At 38.4% G+C, this 19,958-nt stretch overlaps 1 protein-coding gene across 1 annotated transcript in view; it reads left to right on the top strand.

Moving 5' to 3' along the window:
• LOC106156887 (inhibin beta B chain) overlaps positions 1-10,516 on the top strand; it is a 31,253-nt gene extending 20,737 nt beyond the window's left edge. The window contains exon 2 of the mRNA XM_013532329.2: positions 9,246-10,516. Within this exon, the coding sequence (XP_013387783.2) occupies positions 9,246-10,144 (899 nt within the window). The 3' untranslated portion in view covers positions 10,145-10,516. The remainder of the gene's footprint in view (positions 1-9,245) is intronic.
• The last annotated feature ends 9,442 nt before the right edge of the window (positions 10,517-19,958 follow it).

Below are 19,958 nucleotides of genomic sequence, written 5' to 3'. Positions count from 1 at the left end.
GACGTACTTAGAAAACAAAACGATTATTAAATTATCTCACTCCACTTTTTGAATCAAACCTTAATACGTGATCACTTTGGTCTCTCAATCGGTTTCAATTGAGGAGCTCGGCAATCCCTAAGATAATTCCAATGAGGAAGTTTGTTTTTCTGTGTCACGTATACTATTAACCACGCATTTCACCTCACTTTGGCACCCATAAGAAAACTGGGCTTGTCACCGCTTGGAACACGACTTCACGCCCCTTTCATAGACAGAAGCCATGTACGTGTTAATATCAAACGTTTCCAAACTGAGTCGTTAAGTATGTTTACTTGACTTTAAAATTCAGACTATGTGGCCAGGTGGTATACAAAATTGAATGCCAAGAATTTTTAGGTAATTGCGAAATGCACAAGTTAACAAAAAACGTTTTACCCTTGGTGTCCTTCTTCACAGGTGAACCCATAAAACAAGGCTTTAAGTTAAGTATAGGGCTTGTACAGGAGCGTTGAAAAGAAATCTACTGCAGTTTAACTAACTTAAGGTGAAACAGTTATCAGAACCATGATTTACTCTTTGAGAGATGCATGTATCTCTTATATATGTATTTAGAAATAACAATAATAATAATAATTGTTTATTATTATTAATTTGTCAATAATTTAAGATGCATGTCATCAACGTCATATTTGTTTAGTATTTTGTGTCACTTTAGTTAAGAGATACATTTTGTTTAATGATATCAACGCATCGGTAGAAACTTGTATACCGGCATTGTAGCGTTTGTTAAATAGCACATCTGCCAAGTTAAGGAGGTACATTACAAAACAAAGAGCGAAACGGGACACCAATCGGTCTGAAAGGACGTGACTGTGCCAATTTGTAATAGAAGTTCCCATTCTTTTTTGGATTCGATATTTTACCCCAAAACCAAGTTCTTGTGAAAAGTGTTTTATGGAAGTCAAAATTTGATTTTTTACCGATTGAGTTTTTACTCAAATTAAGATAGATTGTTCAGTAACCTGGGGGGGGGGGGGGGGGGGGGGGGGGGAGTTCGGGCGTAGCGATGTGTGTCGCTCTTGCCGTGTCACCACTGTGTGTGTTTGTGTAAATAAGTGAGGTGACGGAGTCAACATCGGTCATGCAAGGTGCTCTGCTTGTATCACTTAAAAGCTAAAGCACTTCATTTTTGTATGTGGCCAGGTGTATGTAGGCTGACACTTGTGCTCTCTTGGTTGTTGAAATGAGGAGTGCTTGATCGTATTCGTCTTTGCCAAATGTTTAAAAAGCGGACAGTTTAACGGTAGATTATTTACGTGTTTTAGTTCTTTAAGTCCATGTAAAATGGGCCCATTCCAATTTTCTCAAACTTTGAGCACTTGTTTTCTTACTCTAGAATGTCTATTTTAATTATTTCAACATGCTGAATTTGTGGCCTTGAAAACCATCCAACTTTTGGTCCATGGAACTCGATTGTACCAGGAGTTGCCATGCTTGACCTTGACCGTGTTAAGTTCAGTAACCCACAAGATACAAAGCAGATAGATAACACGTGTCACCATTTGGAACGCTTTAAGCAGGATGAAACAATTCTCCGGTGAGCAAACTGAATAAGCTGTTTTACCAACCACAAAAATGCCACTATGCTTCACCAGGGCGTATTTACCAGTCTTATTATGTGTGATATCAAGTCACATTATCTCTGGAATTGCGTCAGTCTGTTTCCAGAACTGCTGAGGGGGAAAATGTCCGATGCGGTATCCATCACCCTGAATAGAGGCATGGAAATGCCCGGGTTGGCGCTCGTCAACTTAGGGACTGGTGTGATGCTTTGTAATTCGTTTTCTCATCCTGACTACCAGTCCGGAGCTACAGTCACCGACTGAAATACAGTTCCAACTACAACGTTGTTCTCAATATAAATTGCCTTCTGTAGCACATAATTTTGTCATGTAGTGACGCCTGTCCATGGCAGTAAACGAGTACAATACCTGCCCGATTATGCTGATACGATACGTGATAAAACTGAAAATAGAATTAAAGCCGAATGTGCTGTCAGGGGTATGCTATTGCTATGGCTGATCACGTTCTGTGAAGTGTAAGTCCCGGGTTCCAATGTGGACCGCTGTCCTCAGGGTGGTTGTTTTGCTGGACGTTGTAGTGAGGGGAGTTGCTGTATAGGACCCAGGTTTCAATGTGGACCGCTGTCCTCAGGGTGGGTCTTTTGCTGGACGTTGTAGTGAGGGGAGTTGCTGTATAGGACCCAGGTTTCAATGTGGACCGCTGTCTTCAGGGTGGGTCTTTTGCTGGACGTTGTAGTGAGGGGAGTTGCTGTATAGGACCCAGGTTTCAATGTGGACCGCTGTCCTCAGGGTGGGTCTTTTGCTGGACGTTGTAGTGAGGGGAGTTGCTGTATAGGACCCAGGTTTCAATGTGGACCGCTGTCCTCAGGGTGGTTGTTTTGCTGACGCACTATAGTTAGGGGGTTTCATGTGACACGGGATGTGGTTGACGTAAAATTCTGCGGTCACAGTGAAGTGAAACTCGAGCTTAATGAGGATCTTCTCGCATCTGAAGGCGACCGTATAACGCGTGGCATTCACAGGCTGGATGTTCCAACTTTATTCCAACGATCAAAGTAGCTTGGTTGACAACATTTCCAGCTGTTTCCAGCTTTTTGTGGTAACAATGTGATCGAAAAGACGGTGCGCAAAGGGCGTATTTCCAATGAGACTATCGTTCTACGTAGATATATCCACCTCGGCGGGTACTCTTGCTGAATACAATCAATTCAACGGATTAACACGTCTCCTCTTGCTTCCAACGTCCTCTTATGATCACTAGCTTTTCTGTATCCACACTTCGCCAAGAGGAGGCGTGTTAATCTATGAACTTGATTGCATTCAGCCAGAGTCTCTGCATAATTGGATCGATTTAATTAGAACGATAGTGTCATTAGAAATGAGGCCCAAGAGGGGGGGGAGGCTGTAAATTAAAATATACAATGCAGTACTGGTCGGCATTGATGAGCAGGACGGTCCACGCGGTGGCCACGAGGACGGTGGGTAACAAACCTGACCATTTAAACCTCGATCTTGCCCTCTAAGGACATGAAAACTTCCTCTGGTGTTTAGGTAATGTGCAGACTAAAGAAGTACAAGCCCCGAAAATCATTCGTGTGTTTAAGAGTTGATATTCTAGAAGGAACGCCTCACTTGTACAGTATAAACACATTCTATGAACGGCCCGGTGTTCCATCCACTTCCTGGGTTTTTTTTTATTTTACATTAAAAGTCATGGGGATTAGTATATATTGTCAGAATGTGCGTGTGGGAGGAAGAGCAATACATTAAATAGTCTAAAATACTAAATCGTCGCACAGAGCACGTAATGTACCAGAAATGTCAGGTTTTTTAAGTGATATTCAAGACGCCATCTCGCTTTACAACCTGACACCTGTGTTGTTTGAAATTGACAAGGGACGCACTTTGGAGCAGTGTGGGCAGCGTGTCATTCTAACCTTCCTCTTGCGCGTCTTATGGCAAGCACTCGACAAAATGTTAAGGTTTCTCCAAAGAAACTCGGTGGTTCACCAAGATTGTAGAGGTGGCTTTGTCTACATAGTCGAGGGATAAAAAACATTTTTTGTTGTTCGGGTTTTGAAAAGCTGCCTCGCTGGCTCTCGCCCGCCCACTGTGTATCTGTGACGCGTTGCAACAATGGCACGCAGAGGGAGCGCCCATCGTTAGTGGGATATGTGACACAACATACGTGTGTAGTAACGAGTATCGTTAAAGATCTTCATAGTCTTAATCTTTAACACTTGTGAAATTTCAAGTTTCAAGTGACATGCGATTATTAATTGTATTTCAGCGTTTTAAAGTAAAACAACCTGTCGCTTAAGTGCTGCGTTCACTGTATCCGCACAGTGGACTTTGCTGTTGACAGTTGTTAGGCAACTATGTAAATGGAATATGTAATTATTACAAAATGGAAAGGAAAGTGAAATCTTGGTGAACGGAGTGACTGAATTCAAAGTTACACCTTGAAATTTCGTTGTGCATAAATTACAAACCCACTAAAGAGTTTGCATAATTTCAAAAAAATTTGCCCCATAAATCTGATTTTCGAACCTGACTTGTATTTTAGTGTCAGAAAAAAATCACCAGGAAGTTTGGGGATAACAAGACCCAGTGTTTTCCATTTATTTCGTTAAAAGAGAAATTTTAAAGCAACATTGTGTCTGTACGTAAAAAGCTTTCAAGTTTACTCATGGCAATAAGTATAGGACAGACGCTGTTTTTTCAATAGAGCGCCCCATGGGCCTTTCAAGAACTTAAGAGGCATAACTTGAATGGGCTAGAGGAAATATTCATGCGTCATTTTAATGTGAAATTTCATTGAATTTTCATTGTAACATTTTTCCATTGTTATAATTAAAAGTTCGCCACGTTTTTTTTCATCTACTTAGTTTTTTTGCATTAATTCTTTAATAATTACGACGTTGACACGTTTACAACTATACACTAATGTGAATGATTTTAATAACAATGGTGCACTTTTATTTTTGACACCTTCACTACGATTAATCATCACTCGGTATTCAGACTCCAAACACGTAAAAAAGGGCAATTTTGCATCTTTATAACAGGAACTACGCCGTATCTGATAACTTATTAGAACATATCCGACCATTGCCGCCGATTAATCACAGATTTCGAGTAATCCAAGTACCTCCGTTAAAGTGGACCCGCCTCACATTGAAACATCATGATTTAATATTGTTATTTTAAGTATTTAATTTCCACGTCATTGTGTCAAGTAAGGGCGGACATTTGGTTTATCGAGTGATTTCCAGCGATTACCCAAAACTTGTACCAAAGTTGGAACTTTTATTGGAATCTGTGCCTCTCTAAAATCAATCTTCTGTTTGACATAGTAGGCGACTTCTGGCAAGAGCTCTTCCTAATTGAGCAATGTTTGCTCGACTCCAGAAGCCAGTATCGGCTTATTCCACTGAAAGCACTCAGTCTTGGGCAACTTCCAGGCTACCAAGCCACCAAAGCCCTCTGCTCCGGGCGGTCGGAATTGTTTCTAAGGATACTATAAACATGTGATTTCAGAAAGTTCTGAGCATTTTACTACCTGTCCCTGTTTTCGGCCCAATGTGTTGGTTATGCATCGAGGCCATGCGTTGGATTAAATAGGGTCCCTGAACGTGTATAGTGTTGAGCTGGATACCAGTGAAGATATATATATTAATGGACAGTTTACATAGTACGCTAAAAGCAAAGAATACCTAGGCATCTTTAGCCGGTATGACACCAACAGCAGTGCTATGGAATTTTATGCCTTAAGTTGGAATACGCGGTAACATAAATGGTGTCTTTTGTTCAAAGGAATTTACCGGAAATCAGCAAAAAAAAAAAAAAAAAGGTTTGTCCTCATCAGTTCATGTTCCCTCGCTGTTTAATCACTATGCGGAGATGACCAAGTCTGTAGTATGGGGAAAATCGATAAATATCGTAAAAAGTTACAGTTTTGGAAGCGAAATATTAGACAACACTCCTTAAAAAATCTGTAGATAGGAATAAGATGGTGTGGATGTGCTTCATTTTTTTAAACAAAACTTATTCTGAAATTTAAGCAATATTTGAACACTTTTGCCTAAAGTAGCAGTTTTTGAGGTCTGACGTGTTTACAAGGATTTGTCTTTTTTAAGCAAACAAGAATTATGTACCTACATACATGTATCCCTTGGGTGTATGGACAGGACAGATAAACCCCCCTCAGGATAATTTACTTACCACCCACCCCCCTTCAAGAGGGGGGGGGGCGGGGGGGTCATAAGTAATAATGGTCATCTACATTATTTTTAGCCAAATATACAGTTAACACTAGGAACTGGCGCGAATGGACTAGTGTTGCTTATTTTGACTTCATCAGGGTTGAATGAACGTGAATCCCAGCATTTATCATGTGCATATTTGCAGGACTTCCAGCAACGCGGCTCTACGCCGGATACACGTTACATAAAATTTCGCCGATCTAACTTTACACAGCAGGAGTAAAACTTCCGAATTTGTAACAATTAAATCTCCATCAATCAAACGAGGGCCGAATACCATGCCTATGATATACGTATACAACTGCTCCGTCGACATTTAAGCTGGAATTCCTCTGTGCGTTTTGAGGGTCACGGTTAAGCAGGTTCTTTCAAGAACTGCCATGGTATTCGATCAGTGGATGACCCCGGTTGCACTAAATGACCCTTAAGTCCGATGTCCAATGCGAGGTGCTTGTGTTTTAACCCTCCAGTCACCATGAGACTATTAATACTTGTCCTTGATTCATAAGTGTTGCACTATTGCCAGACGTCGTACCTATATCTTTTTGTTATAACTGATTTCAATATTGTCATTTTAATTGCTTCAAATTTGAGGAAGAGTAGTCAATATAAATTTAAGATTTTGATTTATTTTCCTAGTTTTATTGCACCGTGTTGATCGGTAGGAAATATAAGATTATCTTAATCGCATGTTATACATGTACGTTGTTTCTCTCTCTCTCTCTCTCTCTCTCTGTGCGTTTGTGCCCCCCATCTGTTACTGCGACTTAAGAAATCCTGTGATCCCAAGGCAGAAAGCTGGCACAGGCACCGCACTTTCATTCCAATTTATTGCTTAAGTGAGCATGCGCACCTGATGGTATGTTCTTCTAAGCGTTTCCACGGCGTTCTAGTGAGCTGAAGAACACTTCCTCGGGATTTTTTCTCAAATCACCCTGCGTATCAGAAGCCTTGCACTTCGTCTGTATACGTCAATAAGAACTGTGTCCACCATCTTTCCCCCCCTCCCTTTATAGGTTAGCGTAGGACTATATATATCGCTATGGATATGATAACCATACTGGGATGGAAAGGTGTTTCCCTCTTTCCTTCTTAAAAATTGATGACACGTGTGGCATTTGGCTTCTGGTGATCAAGGGTAATAGAAGCCAAGCAAAAATAAAATAAAACAAAGAAAATATAGCAGAAATATCCTTCTCCTTCACTGTGTATTAAAGTTCTGGTAACTCATGTTCATTGTAGGTCTGCAAAACTTGGTTACAATAACCCTTTGGCCTCACTCTTTATGACTGCAGCACCGCTCTGTATTAGACTACATGAAGCCAATTTCATATATAATTGTTACAGCCCTTCTAATAATCCTAATTGGTTACCGGTACATTCCAATTAATGTTCTTCGTCCTGTTCTTATAGCCTTTTATTCTTAAAGTCTTCTATCTTCTATTCTGAACATTTTCTCTGTTTTCAGTCTTTTGAATTCCTGCAGTCTTCTCGCACGCAGGGGACCTATAGATGTTTGCATCTGCAAAATTTCATAAAGTATTTGTAACCCTGAGAACTGTTATGGTGTTACAAAACTAATTTCCAGGAAAAGTTGTGACATTTGTGAGACCCCAAATATGAACCAGGGGCAGACGGAAGTCATCTTCTGGGGGGCCTTCCGGAAGAAGGTCAGAAATATTCAAGTTTACATTGACGGGCATCTAATTATTTTCTGTCAGAAGACGGTCAAAAAGGAGGATGGATGGTTAAGAAGTCTGTCAAAAAATATCTCTAAATTCGCCCCTGTGACTGTTAGCCGAAAAGGTTGCGAGAAACATATAATTCATTACATAAAACGTATGTTATTTGATAGGGAGCCTTAACACTTTTCCTTTGAAAAAGCGCACTTAATTTCTTGGAAATCTCATTAGAATAACGTAACTTCTGCCAGCGGTTCCTAGAAATGAACCACCGAAATAGAAGTAATTCTTTGATTTTGAATCAAAGTCAGAAGTATATGCTAGACAAAGCTAATGAAACGATCAAAGAAAGGATACATGTAGAAAGTGCAAACTAGTGCATTCCAGACACAGGAAGTGCAAAGATGGCACATCATTTTTTTTAATGTGCTTTCACTTTTCCGTCTCACTGTCATTACTGTATCCGTCCATTTCTCTTCTCTATCCCTTCACTTTTCCTCCCATCTGTCTTTCATCCCTCCCACACATCACATAACATCATTTGTCTCTCTATTCTCTCTCTTTCTTTCTCTCTTTCTCATTTTCTCCCTTTTTCAATCTCTCTCTCCCATTCTCCCCCTCTCTCTCCCTCTCTCTTATTCACTCTTTCTCATTCTCCCATTCTCTCTCTCTCTCTGTATCTCTCCTCACACGCGCACGCCATTGTTTCACAACACAATTTCCCTCTCGTGCAAGTGAAACAGTTCTGCCACTGCTTTTTTAACCTTACTCCGCGTGAAGTTACGTTCTACAGTCATCAGCAGCCTCTCGTATTGGCACCACGTTGGACTAACTGTGCCAAGTTTTGACAAATCAATAAAACCAAGAGATCCTAATGGGCCGCGTACGGGGCTCGAGTCCCATTCTTCTAGGCGGGTAAACTGAAACCAGGTTCAGCACTCGGGGTTCCAATTGACGTGTTAATGGAATCAGAGCGGGGAATGTAACATATTAACCTATATACTCAGGCAGCGCTCGGGTCAGAACTATGTCAAAACTGAAACCAAGAAACTTTCTTCGTCGTATTGCAGGAGTTTCTCAGGTTGCTAGGGTGGGAGGGGGGGAAACTGGTATATTAGTACATGGTATCATCTGTCGTTTGATTTACCCATTCGAATTGTCTAGAAATGGCAATAGATATTCATAAATTAAAGTGGTTTTAGACAGGTAGAGATGAGTGCGCGGGGTGAGTTGGTGAAAGTGTACCACACATTGTGTGAGGAAGACGGTTGGTGTAAGTTCTATCAATTAAGTGTTCACAGGTGTGCAACAGACCAACATCAGGCTATCGCAGTTAGGTTAGCCTATTGAAATATACGTTGTGGACTGAACTGGATCAATGGGATGTCTGATGGTTGTGAAACGATGTTTGGAAGGTGCCTTGGCGTGTTTTGTGACACTTAACTTTTCTGATACTGTATCGGGCATGATGTCATGTGGCTAAGAATTTATTGACGGTTGTAAATTCAGAATAATTTTTAAAATGAAAATTAGAAAAAAAAAAGAAAAAAAAAGACCGCTTAATTACTTGATCCATCGATTCATCGATTGATTGGGTGCTTGGTGGAATTAGCCCACAGTGAAAGTCAATTGCAGGATGGTTGCTTGGTTCCATGATTGCAACCTGTTCATAAACGTTTCTATATTTCACAGTTCAAAGTATTCACATTTATGTCTCTTTCCTACATTTACAGGAAACAGCAGTGATAACAACGTCATCTACTTCACGGTGTCGGGGCAGTACCAAGACGCCAACCTGGAGGTCAAGGCCGCAGAACTCTTCGTTCTATTGCGCTACAAACGACCACCAGGGGGACAGAAGAGATACCCAAGACGGATCACACTGAAGGTTTACCACATGTATTCAGACGAAGTCTTTGAACACACTGGCAAGGACCGGGAACTTATCGAAACGCATGACTTAACGATAAGCCACACGACATGGCAGAAAATCACTGTACCGAAGAGTTTAGTTCAGCCAATGTTCAATAGACATTTTAATGATTTGAGACTGTTTATCCATTGCTCTGATTGCCCGAATTTTATTCAGCCAATTTTGGCCAAAAAGATGTCAAAAGGGCGCAGGAAAAGAGATCGACTTCTGAAAAGAGTCAAGCGTGTCCGAAGCGTTTCAAGATTACCTTTGCCAGATTTCCAAGTCCACAAAAGAAAAAATCTAAACAAAAGGAGGCCGTTCTTAATTATTCGAACTGAACAAAAACATTCATCTTTTTCAGACTTTTTTCGCGCCGGAAAGAAACGGCGTTCTACAGAATGTGACCCTAAATCTGACTGTTGTAAAAAGCATTTGTACGTGGACTTTTCTGAGCTGGGCTGGGATTGGATACTTGCCCCGCCTGGTTACCAAGCCAACTATTGCCAAGGCAACTGCGGGCTCAGTCCTTCTCCCTCCAGATTTATACACCACCACTCATTTGTAGTACGGGGATATAAGTCTAAGAATGCACATATCACACCTTGCTGCAGCCCGAAAAAGATGAGCACGCTATCTATACTGTACCTAAACGAAAATGGTGAGATAGTTCAGAGTGACATACCCAAAATGATCATAGACGAATGTGGATGTGCATAACTGTAGGAAACCGAACTTTTTTCTTTTTTTTTCTTGCTGTAACATGATGTTTCAGTCACGTGCGGCTGAAGAGATCATACTTCATCGTCGTAATTTTGGACATGAAAAAACGGGTTAATTGGTACAGAAGAACTTTGGAACCAAACAGCTTTTTTTCATTGAGGGTTTTGCGATAAAAAAGCTTCATTAAAACTTCGGACTGCCATTTTCTTCTGAAAATGATTGACCATGATGAAGCTCTGTGAAATCTGTTGCAAAGGAGGCACTAGATTGAACGCCACCGTGAGCAGCCAAAGGAAACGATCAGACTGTAAAGCGTCACCATGGCAACCTTGATAGGTTCCTTGTTATGATAATAACATGATGATGATATCAGAACACCTGCGTTACTTACAAACTATAGAGAAAACAATTTATGTGACATCTTTACAAGTCGCGCAATGTTCAATGTGCACTGTGAAATTCACTGTTTACAAGAAAGAAACATTGTATCACTCTTAGGTGTTTCTCCCTGCCAGTAGTGTGGAGAAGCCATGAGGAATTCCTTTCAGTGGCTGATCAGAAACTGAATTTATGTCGTTCTTGAAGTCTTCAGGTACTGGCATTATAGCCGAACAACCGAGAAGAGGACGCCACATTGCGTTGAACAAATCTGAACTATGAATGAAAATACAACATCCAGCTTAGGCCGGCAGCAATGGCACAGAGTATAATTGCAATTAGCTCTCAAAAATCTACCGTCATAGGATAAAAAAGACGTGCTGATCTGACTACACACTCTTTCATCTAAGTCTTAAGTTTAAAGCTCAGAATATTTTACGTTCGGGACGTTAGGTGCCTGAACGATAAACGTTTACACGGCCCATTGAATGAGTTACGGAACGCTAAGTTATGTACAAACGTTTACCTTTTGAAGGGGCGCTCTCTAAGGGCGGTGGGTGATACGTATTTTGAGGACGTGAAACGTTATTCGTGCAAAAATCATGTTAACAGTTTACAAAATGATGAAAATTTAGTGATATTTATGTGTTTTTGCATGCGCAAAGACAGTGTAACTGTTAAGACATCAGAAAACACAGATAGTAGTTGGATCGTAGATACAGTTGGGCCATCCGAATCACTCAGTGATATATCGATGTTTAAGTAAAGGTAAAGATGCTTCATGATTTTAACCAATTAGGATAGGTTATTTCACCACATTTAATGCATTTTAATTGTGCTTTCTTTGCGAAAGTCAACAGCATGGAGTCAATAAGTGGGCCTACGACTGTCTACTGTTGCGATTTTATGAGTAGAAAATATAATTATGAATGTTGCAAATATGTGGTTTTCTTTAAATTAATGACGTACATTTTACGTACAACTTAACTATGACCAATTCTCAGTATATTTGTGATATTTAAGTTTTGCGCAATTTATCTATTTTGAGACCTTGTGCCGTACCATGTAAATATAACTAGGTTTCAAACGTGTTATGGTAATTCATCGTTTAAGGAACTTTCACCGTCGCACCAATTGTGCAACTTTCGCACAATCGTACTATGACGAGTTTCCGTGAACATTAAGTCACTTTCAGTAGTTTCCAACTGCTGTAGTTTGTTCTGCTATTTCGGCTGCCCGCTCAATGTGATTAGATTTGCTTTACAAGGCGTGTTGCTATGGCACCGCATATTTGGGGGGTCTTAATGCATACATTTCAAACTGGGCAGTACTCCTCCTTTTTAGGGTATTTGTACCATAATTCGTCATCGTTCTGCGCACATATTAGCTGTTACTGATTTTGAGAAAATTTATTTGCGCCGTTTATATATGTTTATGCTGAGACCAGTAGTGCATTCTTGACGTTAATGAAAAAGTATACATCACGACCTGATTAACGAAAAATAAAGATAAATTCATAAACAGATCAACAAATAAATAAAAATGTTTGAACACATCGTTGTCTTTCTTTATTTATCAATAATTCAGTGATTCCCCACTGTACTAACACGGTGGATGAATTATGAATTATATAACTAATGTGAAATAACCCCACACGCAGGGGTGGATACAGGATTATTTGAAGGGGAGCAGGGGGACCGCGAAGGCGAACGGTGCCATTTGGAACTGTTTAGAACTATGATTTAGCTAGTCAGCATTCTAATTTCAAGATGGGACCATTGGTATGATATTTTTCAGAAATCGAAGGGGTAGGGTCAGGACCCCGCCACTGCCCACACATACATATACCACACGTGCCTACTGTAATGTGTCTGCTTCCTAGGATTTAGAACGCGACCAAGTCGTGTAGGCGTGTCATTTTAACGCGGGAAGTGGTCGTGAATCATGCCATCAAATTTTGACACTGTTTATAGAACTGCGACTATTGTGACTATCATTAGTGCAATCGAGGAAGTAAATATGGTGGAATTAACGGGGGTGACTGACACCCTGTTAGACACATCCATTGTGTTCTCCGAGAACGATCTTTTCTCAACTAGCACAATTTAAAGCACATCACAACAAGCACAAGGTTAACTGGTGTTGGATACATAGCTAAAGCTAAATAAAAAGCGTGCAAACAATGCACGTACGCAATAACAGCATGTATTTGTGGGCCGGAGTCATAGGACAGTTCAAAGAAGGGATTCATAAACTTGACGTCATTGGTGGATCCTGGTTTTTGCTGAAGCGGGGGGTGGGGGGGGGGCGGATTAAATGATTGTACAACAGTAGAAAATTTGTGACGACGTTTTATAATTAGAATTTTACATATACATGCATACAACAGTAGATTTTAGTACTTAGTAAAATTTGAACTTTCCGGTAGGGCACAAGGGTCGAAAAGGTTCTAGGTTTTGTCTCGCTTCGATAATGATTTTATTTTTGTGGAAGGTGAGGGAGAAGAAGGGTACCTGCACATGACCCCCCCCTTTATCCGATCCATCATTTTACATGTACATGTGTTTTCTCTATATGTGATTTTTTTCAGAAACCGAAGGGGGGTAAGGACCCCCTACCCACACCCTTTAACCTGCCAATGGTGTATAACAGTAACTCCCGTGGGCAAGCTGGGATTGTAATAAAAACTCTCTTAAGAGTAGGAACTAAACACTTTAATATTCTGAAATCTGGTATGATTATCATTATGTTATTCAAGTGAATTGTAGTTGGATTTTATAAACTGAATTTATATGTCCTAATGCATGCGAATGGAAATCCATTAGAGGGTGATGTTTTTGACTGCTGTACTTTTGTAAGCATTTATTTGGAATTAAATTTTGTGGTAATTTTTTTTACAAGCGTTTTTTTTTTTTAAAATCTATAATGTAAAGTTAACACGCACAACAGAACTTGGCAAAACTCTTTCACATAAAAAAATTAAATTCAATAAGGAGCTGAAATCATTCCTCTTCGTCCCGTGTGGGACATAAGGCCACAAGGAGCTGAAAATGCTCCTTAAACAAAATTGAAAAATAAAAAGCAATAATTATTACAACCGAATTTACAGAAAACATTTCAGCAGATTTCTTTGAGTTGAGATCATCTCAAATAGCGTGCACAGTTCTTCTGTTAATGAAGTGCAACCCAACTGTAACGACAATACTTCAAATACACTATAAATCAATTTCTAGTGATCCAAAACCAATCATTTACCAACATCTCACCAACTGTAAGTTCTGGTAGCAGGGAGAAATACTTGAGATTGAAACAGTAAGACATTTGAATAATCATTTGAGATGACTGCTTTAAAAAAAAGTACATGAGATATTTCATTATGTGTGGGGACGGTATCATTTCTTTTACTTTTAAGCTTAAAAGCTTTGTACGTGTGCACAGTGCCCTTATCGTTGTTCTACACACAGGGGAAGTTTATAACGCTGGGGCATACCCTGCCCAGGGTAGCAGGTCACAAACACTGTTATGATTGCTAGGTTTTAAGATTATCTCTAAGGTGACGTTTTTGTTGTTGTTTTTTCAACAAACAACCTGACTCAACAGGATATGAATGGAGCAAAATTTTAAGGACAGGTCAAAAATAGGCTACCTGAATTAGAATCGATTAGATTTTGTCCAAATTAATGGTATGATACATCAATAATAATAATAATAATAATAAAAACTGAATTTCCTTGGCAGAGGACTGGCTCTCTCACTGTTTTAATGGAATTAAAACTTTTAACCAGGCTGCATGTTTTATTTTGTTTTAGGGTTGTTTTTCGGTGAAATACGAACACGTTCACTCCGTATGTATGTCAAATAACACACCTTGCAACCCTCTTGTAATATATCAATAATAATAATAATAATAACAATAATAATAATAATAATAATAATATTTATTTTGAGTCTAAAATGCAAATTTGTTTAGTATACTCTACAATAAAACGTGTAAGAAATACTATTAAGACAAATAAAGTTCTAAATAAACAAGGAAATTAATTAAAACACGTTTAGATATTTAAACATTAGTTGATCACTCACTAAGCGTCATTTACAAAAATGCTATTCATAAAATTTATATATTGGTGGCGCAAAGTTGGGAAAACTCCCTTTTACATGTATAATGAAAATAATTGGAACAAAACATATTATACCTTGGCTTTAAGAACCTTAACGATATTTAGCCCCAAAATGTGCAATTAGCCACCGGGTCCAATTGGATTCCAAGCAATGTCAGGAAAAATTACACTTTACTTAGTGGATAAACAGAAGTTATAACTACATAGGTATGATAATTATGACTCCTTATATGAAAACGAAATAAAAATAACTACATTCTGGTTTATAAACACATTATTGAGTGTCATTACCGAGTTTATGCCAGAACTTTACGTTCTCCATTGTCACATAATCCATTTTTTTTTGCGAATGTAAAGGAACTGATATTTGTGTCACACTTAATATTACATTTACAATGATAGTGACGACACCAAAACTTGCTATATCTAGAGATATAAGACATCTTACAATATTTAGCCCAAAAATATGCAATCAGGCATAGACAATACGGTAATAAGGTATAAACAAATACAACTGGATCCCACAACACAATAGCAGTATCAGTAATAACAATGTTTTTTTTAACTGAATGGCAATCAGAACTTAATACGTGAAGTTTAAATTCACATGTGCACAATATTGCAACTCAAATCTTGCAAACATATTCTTTCCACCTTTACAGGCACTCGATCATCACATCAGTAATTTAGATATGCAAAGTCAGCATACTGAATAGAACAGCATTGCCCTCTCAGGACTCAGAATAATAGCAATCTGGGATGGACTATTGTTCTTATATCTTTTTCATAAAATGGCAACATTTTTCATTCTTTTTCTTTTTGGCAAACCAAATGATTATGGGTTGAAAGAAAAAAAATACTAGGAGTAAATCACTCAGCAACCTTACTACAGGGAAACGAGTGTTGCGTGCATAAGGCTGAAAACTACCAGGAAATATATTGGAATTCTGATATACTTTGCAAAAAAAAAAAAAAAAAAAAAAAAAAAAAAAAAAAAAAAAAAAAGAAAAAAAGAAAAAACGCATGTTTAAAAACAGTAATTGAATGAATGCTTTAAAAATGCCTTCAAAGCATTCGACCCAAACAACTACAACAATTTTAAACAGGGATGTTTTTACACAATTTACCCTGGTTTGTGGTTTAAATACATAAAGGTACTGTAGTCTACCGCACTTGATGTATTGTTGGGAGGTGGAAGATGTTATTTGACATTTTTTCTGTTTTGTAATTAAAGACAAGAAATGTACTCAGAATATTGTGAAAATGATATGTGGAGTAATATGCTAACCCGCTGTGCATGAAAAGCAGACTTCCCAGCGGCCAAATCAACATTGAATCAATGTTGAATCAACGTTGATGGTCAACGTTGAAACTATGTTGATATGACGTTGACTATGAAAGTTGACTCAACGTTGAACCATCAAGGTTGAATCAACCTTGAGGTGTCAATGTTGAATCAACGTTGATGGTCAACGTTGAAACTATGTTGATATGACGTTGACTATGAAAGTTGACTCAACGTTGAACCATCAAGGTTGAATCAACCTTGAGGTCTCAATGTTGAATCAACGTTGACGGTCAACGTTGAAACTATGTTGATATGACGTTGACTATGAAAGTTGACTCAACGTTGAACCATCAAGGTTGAATCAACCTTGAGGTATCAATGTTGAATCAACGTTGACAGTCAATGTTGAAACTATGTTGATATGACGTTGACTATGAAAGTTGACTCAACGTTGAACCATCAAGGTTGAATCAACCTTGAGGTATCAATGTTGAATCAACGTTGACAGTCAATGTTGAAACTATGTTGATATGACATTGACTATGAAAGTTGACTCAACATTGAACCATCAAGGTTGAATCAACCTTGAGGTCTCAATGTTGAATCAACGTTGACGGTCAACATTGAAACTATGTTGATATGACGTTGACTATGAAAGTTGACTCAACGTTGAACCATCAAGGTTGAATCAACCTTGAGGTCTCAATGTTGAATCAACGTTGACGGTCAACGTTGAAACTATGTTGATATGACGTTGACTATGAAAGTTGACTCAACGTTGAACCATCAAGGTTGTTTCAACCTTGAACCATCGAGGTTGAAACAACCTTGAGGTATCAATGTTGAATCAACATTGATACCCCAATGTTGAATCAATGTTGAAATAAAGTTGAATTTGAAAATTGAATAAACGTTGATATATCAATTAGGCTATCAGGATATTTGATTGAAATTTGCCTGATGGCTGAAGGTGTTCTCCAAGATATCAAGCATTTCTTGAAATAAAAAGACTCAGATCTGAAAAGGGGGGAAAATTAGGAAAATTACCTACAAAAAAAGGTAATTTCGGAAGAAAAGGGGGGGGGTCCAGACCCCGGGGCCGGGCCCCTGTATCCACCTATGGGTCGTCAGATTCTTTTTAAACTTTCCAGTTTGATGCTCAGTGTTACGGACCAAAACAGCCCGAACATAAAAAAACACAAACAACAACTAAGTTAACTATGAATATAATATATTACAAACAATGAACATACACTACATAAACTAACTACATGTAATACTATCATGTTGCATAAACTTTAACATTTGTCAAATACAGTTAAATTCTAACAGATTCGTAGACAGTTAAGTTTTGAAGACGCAATGTCACAGTTTTACGAGTCCTTTTCTGTTAAACGTTCCTCCTGATAGTGTGGGGTTTTGAAGACGCAATGTCACCGTTTTCCATGTCCTTATCTGTTGAACGATCCTCCTGATAGTGTGGCCTCACAAAGTACTGTTAATAAAGTACAGTTTTTGTACTGTAAAAGTGTTACACACTGTCCACACTCACGTGTTGCAGCAGTTCATGTTATCCGGAGTCTCGCACTTAATAACAGTCCCGCACTTCATTTACATTATACAAGTATGCAGGCACATACGGTAATTCCTCATAAAAATTAAACAACAAATTAGCTTTACTAAAATAATTATAACGTCACATCAGGTAGTTAAGATAATTTTAAGAATACAAAAACAAAGGGTCACCAGTCTAATTTTTTTCTCACAGCTAACTTAAATTTCCAGAAAAACAGGCATTTTTGGCTTTTTCAAGCTTTTTCTTCAACCTTGAGTAAAATTTTGTCAATTTGCCATAAAGTAAGGCTGGTGACCCTATGTTTTTTTCTTTTTCTTAAAGATAACCTGTGGAAAGTTTAAAAAAAACTGACGACCGCTTTTTTCACAAAATTAATTTTAATGAAAAAGGGGTAAAACAAGCGTTTTATGGGGGGTAATTACTGCTATGCATACCTCTCTAGTGAGATAATCATTTAAAACTATTATCAAGGTTATGATTAAGGTTATAAAGTTAAGGTTGGCCCAATGTTGAGATCCAGTTGATATGTCAACATTGACAAAGGGTTTACAAACACAGGTTGATTCAATGTTGAAATCCTGTTGATCTATCAACATTGAAAACTGATTGACAAAGAAAGGTAAAATCAATGTTGAGACCCTGTTGATCTATCAACATTGACAGTTGGTTGACAAGAAAAGGTTGATTCAATGTTGAAATCCTGTTGATCTATCAACATTGAAAATTGATTGACAAAGAAAGGTTAAATCAATGTTGAGACCCTGTTGATCTATCAACATTGACAATTGGTTGACAAGAAAAGGTTGATTCAATGTTGAGATCTTGTTGATCTATCAATATTGATGGATCAACATCATCTCAACCTATCCTCAATGTTGAATCAACGTTGAGTGCCTGCTGGGTTATTCTTTATTTAGAGACAATATATAGTGAGTAGGGCAAACATGAAAAATGTCCTTAACAGGTGCTTGCAGAAGCGAAATTTGATGCTGAACACAAATATGACACATTAATAATTATTAAAATGACAACCAAAAGGCCTCCCTAGAGTTACATCAACAATTATAGGTACTTTTGTGTTTCATCTTTTGGAGTGTTTTAAGGGTTGTAGAATCCATTTTTGATTGTACTACTGTAATTGGTAGATCTCAGAGTGAGCTGACAGTTTACTGTCATGTGAGCTGACAGTTTACAGTCAAGCTAGACTCAAGGGCCAGAATCTTCGTGTATGGAGACAGTGAGCCACCTCAATCATTTTGGTCAGTCAAAATGAGGAATGATACATGTAAGATATCTTAACATTTCATGGATGGGAAGATTAAGGAAGAATCGCTTATCCTAACCAAAAAGTGAACATTTTAAAAGTTGTAAGACAAGACAGATGATGTTCCTTTGTTCTCTAAGGATATATGAAGCCGGAAATAATCACAATCATAAGCTGAGGCCAGGAAAGAAGTTGCCAATGCCAATCCAATGCCAAATTCTCTAAAACATATTTTCCCCTATCTTAGAGAAGAGCATTTCCATCAGAAGTATGTTGAATTATAATGTATTCAGGGAACTAATGAAGCAGTACCTGTCTGTGAAAGAGTTCAATGTCAACTTGAGAAAGATTATGATTTTGGCCGCATCATATGTAAGTACAATGCTTTTTATGTGAACCGTTACCGTTATATGACGAAGACAATTTTTAAGAATGTAAGCTACAGTATATCATAAACATTCTTTCAAACATTTTTCCTCTCAATCTATTTAGAATGAAGTCCTTCGTCGTCATATATACTGTATGTACCACCCATCCTTTACTGCAGGGTGTGCGGCTTAATTTTTGAAACTCGTCAGTTTGGCGAGTGTCTTATGACTGGTACTCGGCTTCTAGCGCTCGTCAAAATTGTCAGGTGCCATAAATACATGTATTAATACACAGCATGTTTTAATGAAACTCAAGTTCTTTTTCATTGTGATGTCCCTCAGTTGAGAGATCAATGCGCACGTGATGCCTAAATTCGAAACTGTAATATCAATCCTTTACGTTATTAAAAAAAGAGAGAGACCGAAGTAAAGCTTGCGATGTAATAATTTAATTTCTGTTTACAAATGACAAGCTACATACAAAGCTATTGGTGTTGCCTAATTGCTATGCCTAGTTTAAATTGACATAAAAATATAGAGAGAACACGCACTTGAAAATTACTCTCACATGAGTTAACTTAAGAAAGTCTCAACTATTGTGACTAGTTCGTCGCTTTCAAATACAGACCAAACTTTTGTGTGCGCCTCCTAAATAAACGATACCCCTCCGGTGCATCGAGCGTGTCATTTTCTTTACCTATAACGAGGTGTAACGTTTCTGCTTTTTTCAATCACGTGATACCATTCCACCTACCACTGCATCGAAGCCAATCACTCTATCCATCAGAGACATCTATATATTTGTATGGAAAACTA

The sequence above is a fragment of the Lingula anatina genome, chromosome 5 (genome assembly GCF_051362555.1).
Source record: "Lingula anatina isolate TDL-2025a chromosome 5, LinAna3.0, whole genome shotgun sequence".
Lineage (NCBI taxonomy): Eukaryota > Metazoa > Brachiopoda > Lingulata > Lingulida > Lingulidae > Lingula > Lingula anatina.
This window is presented reverse-complemented; position numbering and strand designations above follow the sequence as displayed.